Source organism: Mytilus edulis, chromosome 9 (assembly GCF_963676685.1).
Source record: "Mytilus edulis chromosome 9, xbMytEdul2.2, whole genome shotgun sequence".
NCBI classification, from domain to species: Eukaryota; Metazoa; Mollusca; class Bivalvia; order Mytilida; family Mytilidae; genus Mytilus; species Mytilus edulis.
Window position 1 is genome coordinate 83555673 of NC_092352.1, and position 12870 is coordinate 83568542.

The 12870-nt window shown below is 33.4% G+C and overlaps 3 protein-coding genes across 3 annotated transcripts; all 3 read left to right on the plus strand.

The window, feature by feature from the left end:
• Positions 1–322: 322 nt before the first annotated feature.
• On the plus strand, positions 323–1267 carry LOC139490228 (E3 ubiquitin-protein ligase TRIM33-like). Its single transcript, XM_071277078.1, has one exon. The coding sequence runs from the start codon at positions 323–325 to the stop codon at positions 1265–1267; it is 945 nt and encodes a 314-aa protein (XP_071133179.1).
• A 1317-nt stretch (positions 1268–2584) lies between these two features.
• On the plus strand, positions 2585–3925 carry LOC139490229 (zinc finger protein 501-like). The gene is made up of 2 exons (XM_071277079.1): positions 2585–2606; positions 3201–3925. Exons 1-2 carry the CDS (start codon positions 2585–2587, stop codon positions 3923–3925), a joined length of 747 nt encoding a protein of 248 aa, XP_071133180.1.
• Positions 3926–7739: 3814 nt separating this feature from the next.
• On the plus strand, positions 7740–10073 carry LOC139490230 (uncharacterized). The gene is made up of 2 exons (XM_071277080.1): positions 7740–7767; positions 9295–10073. Exons 1-2 carry the CDS (start codon positions 7740–7742, stop codon positions 10071–10073), a joined length of 807 nt encoding a protein of 268 aa, XP_071133181.1.
• Positions 10074–12870: the final 2797 nt, after the last annotated feature.

A 12870-nucleotide genomic window follows, 5' to 3' on the forward strand; every position in this document is an offset into this window, starting at 1 on the left:
CCTTCGACCATATATTTGTTATATAAAGATTATGTGGGCCAGATGCATATCCCTTATACAATAATATGATGGTCCATTTCCTCGTTCGAGTGCATTATCCTACACTTTAAACTTAAAGCTTATAACAATCAAAACATGATGTGATATTCCATTATTTGTCGCCGTCAATTCTTCCTTATTCTGTTTGTTGATGAAACGGAAAAAACATATCGATGCATTTAAATTCGCATTGATTCAAGTGTTTCCTTAAAAAATTCAAACCTATTAAAAACTAATCAGTAATTAAGAGAATGAAAATTAGCAGACATCTTTCTAAAACAAAATGGCGTTATCAAAATCCATCATTAAAGCTCAGGATATAATGTCATGTAACGTTTGTGAATCCGAGACAAAATTGAAATGGAAGTGTATCGATTGTGACTTGCTAATGTGTAATAAATGCCGCGAGAAAATTCATCCAAAGTTTAAAAATGCAGATGACCACACCATTTTAGACATAAAGGAAGTTGGACGTAGTTTGGGTAATATCAATCTTAACTTTACAGCCATCAAATGCAAAGTACACAAAGTCCAAACATGCTGCCTTTTCTGTAGTACTTGTGACCATCTTGTTTGTCCAATATGCATCGCAAAAATTCACACTGGTCATAGTTTCTCTGAAATAAAGGAAGTATATAACATGGAACTAGACAAACTAAAGAATAGAAAACTGAAAATAGAAATAGAAGAAAGGGGACTTGCTAACGACGAAAGAAAGCTTAATCAGTTAAAAATATCAGAGTTTTGTAAAGATGAGAGAGTTTTAAAAGACATTCAAGCTCAGAAAGAAGAATTAATAGGACATGCAAATGAATTTTCGAAAAAAGTACATCAACAAATGAAGTCCAATGAAGATTCAATATCTGTGGAACAGAATAAGACCGTGAATTCTAGAGAAAAATTGCGGGAACAGTTTTTGAAAGTTGATGAGCTTATTGGGTCCATAGATCCTGTAGAGTTTTTTGAAAATATTGATAAAGTAAAGATATCGTTAGACACTGCCGTACAACCAATCGACTTAAGCCAAATTTGTACACTACAATTCATGCCAAAAAAGTTATCGCCATCAATTTTCGGTTCCTTGACTGATGTCGTTTGCGGCGATATTATAGGAATGAAAGTAAATAAGCAGTTCGTCACTGGGTTAACGTCTTGCCACTATTTATCTGTTTCACGGGTAGTAAGGTCGTCATATCGAGGAGTGTTTAGTACAGTGATTTTGTCATAGTTTGGATAAGTTTGACATGGTTAATTTATGTCGCTTCCTTTAACTATTGCCTCAGTTCTATTCACACGAGCAGATAAAAAGCAAATAAGATGTTTGAATCTGTATTGGAGGTCAAACGATCTATATTGGAATCTTTGTTTCACGAAATTAATGCAGAATAAGCGAGATATCGGAATTGCTATGGTTTGGTTAAGCGATTGACATGGTTCGGTTAAGAGTCTAGAAATTTGTCATGGTTTTGGTCAAGATTGTCATGGTTTAGATCGAAATAAATATATATGTGTTTCACTTTAATACTGAAAATTTGATTGGTAGCGCCTGTTATTGAACAAAGTTACACTATATATTAACTGCCTGAGAGAAAAAAAAGCCTGTTTAACAAGATTTAGTGGGTGTAATCGTCAAAGAGTAAATTAAACATGTCATGTTACTTTTCCTTAGTTTTCTACTATATAAATTAAAATTCACTGCTCTTTTAAACTAGCTTTCGATATAATTTTACAAAAAAGAGACAAAGCGTTGCTTCTGTTTCACATATAATCTTTTCTCTATATGTCCATGCTTGACTCTGCCGGGGATATCATGAGCGGCATCTCTTGTTAGATAACATAAGACTTCTACTCAAAAGTGGCAGCCAGTCAAAATGTAATTCTTGTTTTTCATTTTCTATTCTAGAAAACTCTACATTTTGTTGGTTTTTCTTTATTTTATATTTCGAACCAATTAATGATGAATAAAAGGAGATGTGGGGTTATATGTCCATGATACAGTAACCCAACTACAAAACTAACCAAAAGATATTAAGAGTACACCATAAGTCCTCAACCATATAAGAAACCGAATAGTTACGCGTGACATGGACAACAGTTTTAAAACTTATTGGTTGAAGAACTATAATAGGTGAAATTACAATAAAAAGTACTTTCAAAGTTCGAATTCAAAATATGAAAGATCACAACTCCAATTTTGGATTTAAGCCGATATAATGTTCAAGTTTATCAATTATTATTACGAATCAATAAAAATCTTTGTTTGTAATATCATATTTATAAATGCATTGTGTATAGAATCATTAAATTATTTCAAATATTTTACTTTAAAAGTAATATAGTTTCTATACTATCTGAAAAAAAACTCCTGCTTTCTAGTTTTAAGTATGAGGTGGTTAATTATAAAATGTGATTGAAAAAGGATTGAAATTCAAAGAAACACGTGTTACATTGTCTGCTACATGTACATTTAAACCGTGTACGACCTTAATTTTGACCTGTCTAGACCAAAAATTATCGTTTGTAATAGGACAGAACGTATTAGAAGATGGACGGAGATGAAACAGATGGTAAGTTTGTTGATATATATCACAAGTACACTTCATTTGAACTTCTTAGAACATTCAATGATATTTTTATGCTATCTATATTTGCCGTATATCATTTTTCCTTATTTGATTTCCAATTTACTAGGTAATATCAAATGTAAGATGACGTGGGAAATACATAAATGAGACAGCAAACTAACAACACAAACATGAATTCTTCAACAATAGGATGAATTGAATAGGCCAAACTCTATATCTGCCCGTTTCTATAAAACGGGTGAATAGATTGAACAGAGACACCCAGAGATCTGAAACCATCAAACTATTTTCAGTATAGCGTAACAATAAGGTATGACATAGGACAACTTGTCGCGTCACTTCGGAGTTCACTAGATAAGTTTTTAAAATTAAATGTGTAAAACCGTTCTTTAGCGCTAATGAATGCCTGTTCAGTGTCTGTGTTGAAAACGTATATTTCCATTGTGTAACCAAATATGTTAAGCAAAAATACAACGCAGCCAAATTCATAATTGTTTTTTTTTTGTTATTTATTAACACGATACGGCTCCAAATTTTACACAAATGCATTGAATTGGACTCATACATATTTTTCAGAGGCAATTGCATCTATTGCTCCTTTAGACGGGTCATTTGAAGCTATTGGTGATACTGATCTAATTGAAGAAACAGTGGGTTCACTTAATAAAAATGATGGTAAATTAGATGAAAACAATAATGAAGCTCAACAGGGTTTACCAAAAATAACTAAAGTCCAGTGCGACATCTGTTCTAAAATTGTTCAAAGAAGATGTCTAACACGCCACATGAGAACACACGGGGATCAACTGATTTGTTCCCATTGTCCAGCGAAATTCTCAGATAGATGGGCTTTGAACGAACATGAAGCACGACATTCAAACCCTTTAATGTGTGATGTTTGCGGCAAAAAATATACTTCAAGAATCGGCCTAAGTCGCCATTTAAGGGACCATGCCAGTACACGCCCAATAGAGTGTGGTATTTGCCATCAACGGTTTAACGATAACGCTCACTTTGAAGGTCATCGCAACAGTAAACATTTAAACTACAAACCGTTTAAATGTACCGTATGCAGCAAGGCTTTCGCTTATAGACAATCAATGGCAAGACATGTCAAAGAATGTCAAGGGAATAAGTCATACAACTGTATGGAATGTAATGCTGTGTTTAACAGCAAGCGTTCACTAGACCAGCACCATAGTGGGAAACACGGGCAGAAAGTGCATACATGTATGTGTGGAAAGTCCTTCCGTTGGGTTCGATCATTCACCAGACATAGTAAAATATGTAAAACAAAATAATTTATCAAATAATAAAAATTTAATAAATTCAAAAGTTGTTTTTTGATTCATGTCTAGCATTCATATACATGATATACATTTCTAAATATCATAACATGCTCTTTTATGAGGAAGGATTTTTTCTTCATCTTTCCTATGGTACTGACGAATTCCTTGAGCACCATGTGCAAATCCATCATATGTGCTCACGATTGCACTTTTCCGTTTAGCAGTGGATCTTCGGGGTTGGTCAAACATTGCATGGCTTCTGAAATAAATAAACGTAATCATATTTTATTAGCTCTTTTAAATTCAAGTTTATAGTACGACTGCGGCACTAAAAGATTAAAAAATTTAGAAACAAATATTGAAAAATAGGATCCTCCCACTGATGTTTTATATAATTCTATTCAATATAATTACAGTGTTAAGTATCTATCGTTATTTATTGCTAGACATAATTCAAAGATGCACGTACAATATATGTAGATAAAGACACCATGTTCCGCCTGATGCATATCACAAGATGTGAATTATCACTTTATTTTACTCACAATGACCGACATAATGGCTGCCCCCTATGGTACAGGATCCCCTCGCCCTTCAGGAGTGAGCGAGCCCAATTCATGACGGAGTTTGTGATGCTACTGACTATTTCATGAGTTATGCTTTCTTGGTATCATTAACATCTTAAAGATTGTTAATATTATGAATATAAGAACAGGATTTTCTTATTCATTTTTTTTCATTAAGAGAAGGGATGTTACTTAAACTCATATTCATGTTGAATGACTGCTGGACATAACACATTTTGTTTGTAATTTAAATTTTTCAGTCAGAATGACACACCATAATAGTTATTGATATAAAGTTTCATTAAACTTAGTACCTAAAACCACCGACTGATTTCTTGGCCACATCTTCTTCTTGTACAGTTGCTGCTTGTGTTTTACAACTGGAAGTAGTATCATACTTTTCTGTCTGTTGATTGTAGACTGGACGTTTAGTAGTTGTGTTCAGATAGAAACCCCTATTTAATAAAAGTAACACTAATAAGTATATAAGAAGTCAAAGGTTTTTAGCATGCTACTGGTTATGATAAGAACCATGGTATGTTGTAGTTTCGGGTCCTGTTAGACGACTGTTCCCTATTGTTGCTGGCGGATATTTTTATGTTTTGAGCTGTTACATCATTGTTATAGGTAAACGGGAAGGGTTAAACGCTAATGGATGTTTAACCCCGTCGTATTTTTTATGTGCCAGTCCAATGTCATTGGTTGTGTTGGTTCGCGCCCGACATATACATTATTTTCGTAATTGCTTTGCTATAAATTAGACTTAATTTTCTCAACTAAAGTTTTTCATATTCATCATGTCAGGGCCGTCTATAGCTGACTATATGGTATGTGTGTTTTCATTGTTGAAGGCTGCACAGTTGTCTATATTAGTTAACATCTATTTCAATTAAACTTTTGTGGATAGACAGTATTCTCATTTGAAACAATACCTCATCTTTTTATTTATATTTCAATTGTGTTTATTTTTAAGTGTCACTTCCGCCAGTTCTAAAATTTCAATTGCTTCTAAATTTCACATGTTTCGTAATTTCTTTATAAACAAAAAATTAAAACATTTACCTGTGTGGATTCATCCTTGTTGTTAATATTTCACATGCTACACTCATGGCTTTAGGGATTTCAGATGTTTTTAGCACACCAGCACCTCTTGGGTCCAAGTCTCTAAACGAGGAGAAGAATGTTTCATTGTCCAAACTTCCAATAGATCTGACATTGTATGTTCCAGTTTTTGAAAGGCGATAAAGCTGAATAAGCCTTTCACAGCTAGTGATTAGTCCAGTAAACAAAATAACAGGTATGTCACTAACATGACTTCCAGGTGGCGGAAACTGTCTAAGACATGTTTGGCATGAGTCAAGAAGAAATTCTCTCAAATTTAAAAGCTTTTGTACACGTCCATTCGCTGATAAACCTTTTTCATCCATCAAATGCCTCTACCTGAACATGAATATTGTATGTCTTTAGTTGTTCGCGTAAGAATTCAAGCATCTGTCTTACAGTGTCCGCTTTCAAGTGCTTCGGACTCAACCCATATGCAACCGGAAAAACATAAGGCTTGTCGATCGCATAGGTCCTATCCAAGTCACTCAACATGAATACCATAACATCACTTGGTCTATCAAAGCAAAGGGTGAAATGCTGATTGATCAAACACTTTACATCATCTATGCAGCTCTTTATTTCAGAAAGGTCTATCGCGTTAAACGTTCGTCTTTGTTCTGTACTTGGAGAGTGTGAACCATAAACTCCATCAGTCTGAGCAGAATCGTGTCTACATTGAATGGCTTTCAAAGATTTGAACTCTCCTAAATATTTCACGTTTTGTGTCAGAAAAGTATCTATAAGTGCTTTTAGTTCTTTGGTTTTCGGCTTTTTTTTGGTAGGTCTTCTGTTGTGCGTTCCATACAGAAATTCTGCCTCTGTAACTATTGCAGTATACAAATCTTCATCAAATTTCACAAGAAAAGCAGTCGTTGATTCTTCAGACCACGAAACAAAAATGGATTCCGGAATATGATACCCGTAGCTTTCTTTTGAAGCCCCCATTTGAGTTATCAGTTGTAATACATAGTAATTTGGAATTGAGTAAGACACATTAGTTTTCCAGTCGGATTTGTATGGACACTTTATTTCGAAGAGAAATCTTTTCATCTGACCTTCATCTCCTTCACCATCTGGACTGGCAACAAGAAAAGGTTTGTCTTCTCTCCATTTAACGTAGCAGCCGACTTCTTTAAACTTTATTTTCGGGAAGAGTGATGGTAATATCTTCCCACAAATAGTTGCAACTCCGTGCTTTTCATTTTCAATACCATGTAACATCTGAGGTGTTGGAGACTGTACTCCGTCCTTGTCTTTGTTAAGAATCACAGAGTCATAATGTGCTTGCTGCTCCTTCAGTGTGCGTAAACCAAGTGCTGTATGCATTGTACTTGCAGTTACTTTAGCTTGCTTCCGTAGTTCAAACCATTCGTCAGACCGTTGTTGAAGAAACTTGGTACATTGACTGTTGGTTTCTTTGTAAAATTCTGATCGCAGACAAAAATAATTTGGTTGGTTATTCATGTCAGCCTCTTTACCAATCACAAAAGATGTTTCTGAACCATTCATATACGAAAAGTATTTGCAAATTCTATCGTTAACCCTAAGCAAGCTATCAATACAATCTTTTGTCATTCCTATATTTGTTTTCATGGCACTTATAGCGTATGCGTATTTAGATTTTTTCCAATCGCCTGGGCTCTGTTTTTCCGACTTTTCCATTATTTTTTTCAGATTTGCTTCTTTTCCAACGAGATACTGCCGCAAAACTTTTAATCTTTGACAAAGAATTTCAAAAGTTTCAAAAAGTCCTTTCTTTATGTGAGTTACCTGTTCATTGTTTCAGGTCAACACAAATTTTCCAGCTTTTTGTCGTGACGTCGTCTGTTGTGGAAATAAAAGATATCAATTCCTTTATAATTCCAGGTTGAATTGTTTTTGGCAGAACTGTTAGCATGCAAGACAAGCTTGCTTTGCTAGGAACAGCAAAATTGATTTTTGAATTTTCAGGATCAAATTTTTCTCGTATTCCAATATTTTCCATTACCAAGTTTTGATTTCCAAGTCCCCTCATGAAATTTAAAAATTTTGTATGGAATAATCGAAAACCGATTTGCCAAAAACTTTTACTTCTATCGCTATAACGCATAGCTGAGATTTTAGATTCCGAAAACCAACGGACAACATCTAAAAATAACAAAAAGGCTATACTCTGCATGGGAAATCTGTCTTGTAGTGTAAGATGTATGAAAAGCCAAAAGTTATCTCTTTGACTGTCATTGTTAGGGATTTTATTCAAGACTGTGGCTAGGTTTATCTCGTGTGGCTGTTTGCATTTTCCCTGAAATTCATTATCTTTATTCGAATCATCCTCCATTCTTAAATCGTCATTTTCGGATTTAGAAAACTTTTCAATGGTCTTTTCCGAGCAAACTTCAGTAATTTGGATATTTTCATCTCCTGGGCTTATCCATATTTTCTTGTTTTCACTTTTCAAAATTTCTGGAATGATATGATAATGTTTGGATACATATCCAGTCACACCATCTTTAGTTGTTTTTCGTTTTACTGAAAGAAATCGATCTCCATGATTTAGTATGGTGTGTCCTAGAATTGACAATATGTCTAAAGTGTAAAGCTCACAATATTGGCAGCAGAATTCCATCCTGAAATTTAAAAGAAGCTATCTTAGAATCATGATTTTGTATCATTTGTTATTTGTTTGAAACTAGGTCCCACTTAATATCAGTACTTTATTTGTGTCTTTAGTGTTTCTGTTACTTGATTTTCTTGTCTAAACCCGATCTGTTGAGTTTACATGTGTGGCATGGTTAAGTCGAAGAAGAGGTTGGGGAGCCTACAAACATGTTGAACTCCGCATTTTGTATATACTGTCTCAAGTTCAGTGTTTGTAATGCCGTGAATATCGTATGTAACTGTGTATCATATTTTGCTATTTATTTTGGACAGAAATTAGGCTGATAGTTTTCTTATTGGAATTCCTATACATTGAATTTTGCCGCAGTCTTTTATATCTAAGAAATAAGGTTTTGCTCATTGTTGAATGTTGAAGGCCTCTTGATGACAAATAGCTGCTAACATCTACGTCATTTGATCTCAGGTGGATAGTTATCTCATTGTCAATCTTATTGCATCTACTTATAACATATTATTACATTGTATGTGCGTTTTTATATCCTTTTGTGTTTCAAATGGAACGATTTTTGTTAATTTTGATAGTAACTCTTCATTATACACGACAAGAATTACATAACTGAACCATGTCTAACATGAACTTAACCATGACACGAGTGAACCAAACCATGACACAGATATTTCAGTAATTTTGAATTTATTGTAAAAGTAGGTATTTTTCAGAATATTTGACCGCAGTGTTATATAACGAAGATGTATGTGATGTAACAGACTGTAAGAAAATAACTTTTTTTATGCACAATAAACCAATTAGCAAGTTTTAAATTTTGACATACGCAAGCTTTGTTCTGTGTTAAATCATTAACCATATGATACAATTTGTGATGTACTAACATATTTACTTGATACAAAGGTACTTACCAGCTTGAATTAATGGTCAGAAGTTCCGTTTACAAAATATCCCATTGTTTACATTTTTGCATTGATTGTCATCAAAAAGACTTAACACCGTCATGTCAAACTTATCCAAACTATGACAAAATCACTGTACTAAACACTCCTCGATATGACGACCTTACTACCCTTGTGTTTGTTTTGATGGATCCTGTTGGATAGGTGATGGAACTACCAAAGTTTTACAAAAAATAAATATTGATGGAAATAACCCTTCTACATTATATACCATAAAGACGGGAATCAGAGGAATATCAATTACTCCTGATGGCGATATTCTTCTCGCTAATGCAACACCGAGGGTTAAACGTATCAAAAGAACCAGTGGAAAAGTCAAGGAGTCAAAGTACAGCGTGGACGCGTTGTCGATAATATCAGTCCATGTTACAAGAGACCATAAAATTATTGTAGGAGCAAAGAGTCCTGGTGAAGTTATACCGGTCACAGGAAGAAGAGTGATGATTGTAATGGATAAAGACGGGGTCCATGAAGCTGTGTATGAGTATGATAAAAACAAACAGAGATTACTGACATTTCCAAACAGCATAACCAGCACTAACGACGGAAGTATCTTTATCGCAGATTTTACTCAGTCTGATAAAAGTAACAGCAGAATATTGGCACTGAATAAAGATGGAAGTACAATAGATACATACACTGGGCATCCAGATTTAAACGATAAAAATCAGCCATTTGAACCGGTTATTATAGCAAGTACACTTTTAGATAACATTATCATAGCAGATGTAAATTGCCATGCATTTCATATTCTTGACAATTCTTGTAACCTGATAACCTACTATAAAACTAGAGACATAGGTATAGAGTATCCATACTGTGTTGCTTTTACTAGTGCCACAACATTTTACCTTGGATGTTCACAACCAGTGAACAGTGTCACAAATGCTAAACTTTATGAGATTGAATATTCAGGTTTCTGAAACCTATTATCGCAAACGTTTTCAGCATGCATCAACAGCTGTAGATTCAAGCTACATGTATTATAATTATGTATACAGACTGTAGAAATCAATAAACTTCTCCAAGAAGCTGTGTTGTTTAATCGCACTCCTTAACTATCAGATAGGATGTCCATGAATATTGTATCAAATCAAGTGAAAGCAATGAAGAAGTTACATGTACGTAAAAATAAGTAATTTTCACCTTATTGATAAATTGAAATAAACTTTCACAAACATACAATAACAATGAAATAGATTAGTCACCTATTTATTTTCCATTCAAAATGCAACTTTTATGAAGACTTCATAGGGTGTTTTTTTTTTTTTTTTTGTTAAAAAAAAACACCTATGCATAATAATGAGTACAAGGAACCGATAACTAAATAACATATAACACAAGCGTCACTGATGAGTCTTATGAAGACGAAACGCGCGTCTGGCGTACTAAATTATAATCCTGGTACCTTTGATAACTATTAACAAACATTCCTGCAGGCAGCATATTTGAAGTGTGCATTTCCATGTATACAAAAAATTGATTCAGAAGGATTATCATTTATGTCAGATTTATCTTATAATTGACAACAAATAGATGCAGTTTCGTGATAGAAAATATCTCTCGAAAACTGCAAATCCAATGCAAAAAGAAATAAAAAGCAAAATGCAAAACAACACGTTATAAAGTGCATGCGTCAAAAGGACTCTTCTCGATTTAGTTTCAACTGCCATATTTCTGACTTGGTAAATATAGAAAATGGTGGACTAAATCTAGTTGAATAGCTAGCTACTAAGTAAACCCATCACTTGTAGGACAGTCGCATAGAATTCCATTATAGTTAAAACAATGTGCGAGCAAATCAAACCGACATATAAGTAGAATTGCTAAACATTTGGGTACAACAGTCAACATTGTTTTATATATTAACCACTATAAACATAAATAATTATTCCAACAAAGGAAAAAAATAGTATATAGACAAAGTATATAAGAAAAAAATACCATAGAACAATAATAAAATGGCAGGGACTATGTATAGAGCCGCCACGCCAAACGTATATTTCCAAAAATGGACTAAACAGTATAGTTTAGAAACATACAAATACAAGTAAACAGAACAAAAAAAGAAACAACGTCAGTACTTAGAATCTATGACACATGTTCATCAACATTCTGCCTAACTGGTGACGTTTTATAAAGTCTGAGTTGCAACTTTAAGCACTTGAAAACCGAATTATCTGGAAAAATGTATATCCCATATGCAATTTACGTTGCTGCTATAGTGGTCGAAAATTTAAATTTCAAAATTAAAATTGTCTCGTCTGTCATAGATTCTGGTACTAAGATGACCGATTATTTCAAATTCAAGGTATAAATCTAAAAATGAGGCGGTGGCCGTGTATGTTGTTCCTTTAATTTCAAGTTCTGAGGGATTTATACATCAAAAAGCATTGTAGATTGTTGATTATTTTTTTTTTTGACAATTTTTCGTATTCATATGGGGAATGGTGGGTTACAGTGTTCAATAATCAAAAGTTCTAATAGAATTAATTTCAGAGAATGATCGAAATTCAAAATTATCCAGAAGTTTGTTAAGATTTTTTAGAATCCTTATATGGTTTATAACACTATGCTTGTGAATAGTTTGACAGTATTTCTGAAGACCCCCTTTCAAAACTGAATTGGAAAGAATTTCCTCTTTTCACTATGTAATGGTTCCGATATAGCTGGTTTAAAAAGACGGAAAATAGCTACATCACAAATTTTACTGATTAGTCTGTATATTGGGGAAAATGTATTTATGCATTTCCTTGTCGAGTACATAATATCTCAAACATTTTAGAAAATAGAGGATAGCAAAAAATAATTAGCTTTATCAAATCTCTCAGATTGTGATCTAAATTTGTAAGACTCTTTTTTTAAATTGACACGATGGAAAAATGTTTTTGCCAAAGACTAAACTGTGGTCCTGAGGTAGTATTCAGTATGCTCATTACATTAACATCACTGAAGTCTGGACTTTACAAAAATTCTACACCTTTGATGTTATCATTGCTACCATAGGGCATTGCAGTATCTAGAACCTTTATCCAAATAAATTTTTCATAACTGTTTATAAAAATGTGCAAACAGCAGGCTTAAAGATCATGCTTCTACCAGTGATTTTTTTGGACTTCGTTTCGTCAATATAGCAACCCCAGTTTCGTGTGTTTCTGAAATATAAACATTATTTGGTTGTTATTAATAATTTCAAATAATCCAATAATACCGAACCTAGAAGCATAAGTCTTTTTTCACATTAAACGTTAGGTTTGTATCTATCAATTTATGATTGTAGAGTTGAAATAGCGTATATAACATGCGAATATCATATCAACTGGCAACTATAACCCTATGGCTATAATAGCTACCTTTTAACCTCAAAATTTAATTTTGTGTATCTGAATTTTTTTAAGCCATATCATGTTTTAGACAAACAAATTCAAATGCATTTCATGTTTTAGAAAATGAAAAGGTTTGATACTGTTTTTGTCCCTTCAGATCATTTATCCCATTTCTCTGGAAAATAGAAACACACATATAGATAAATAACAACAAATAATGAATGGTCCATATCACCTGATTGTCTCAAAATCTGGTTGAGTTCAACCAATTTTCATGCAAACCTTTCATCCCAGTTGGTTTTGCTGATCCATATTTTGTAAAAAGGCAAAACACATAATACATTTTTTGTTGACAAAGAGACACTTTATTGTAATTTGAAAGTATAAAGTAAAT

What these genes read in the sequence shown, in the direction of transcription:
- LOC139490228 (XM_071277078.1), top strand. Translation starts at nt 323, where the DNA reads ATGGCGTTATCAAAATCCATCATTAAAGCTCAGGATATAATGTCATGT.
- LOC139490229 (XM_071277079.1), top strand. Translation starts at nt 2,585, where the DNA reads ATGGACGGAGATGAAACAGATG. An exon ending in GGACGGAGATGAAACAGATG is followed by an intron (nt 2,607 to 3,200) that starts GTAAGTTTGTTG and finishes CATATTTTTCAG; the next exon opens with AGGCAATTGCATCTATTGCT.
- LOC139490230 (XM_071277080.1), top strand. Translation starts at nt 7,740, where the DNA reads ATGGGAAATCTGTCTTGTAGTGTAAGAT. An exon ending in TCTGTCTTGTAGTGTAAGAT is followed by an intron (nt 7,768 to 9,294) that starts GTATGAAAAGCC and finishes CCTGTTGGATAG; the next exon opens with GTGATGGAACTACCAAAGTT.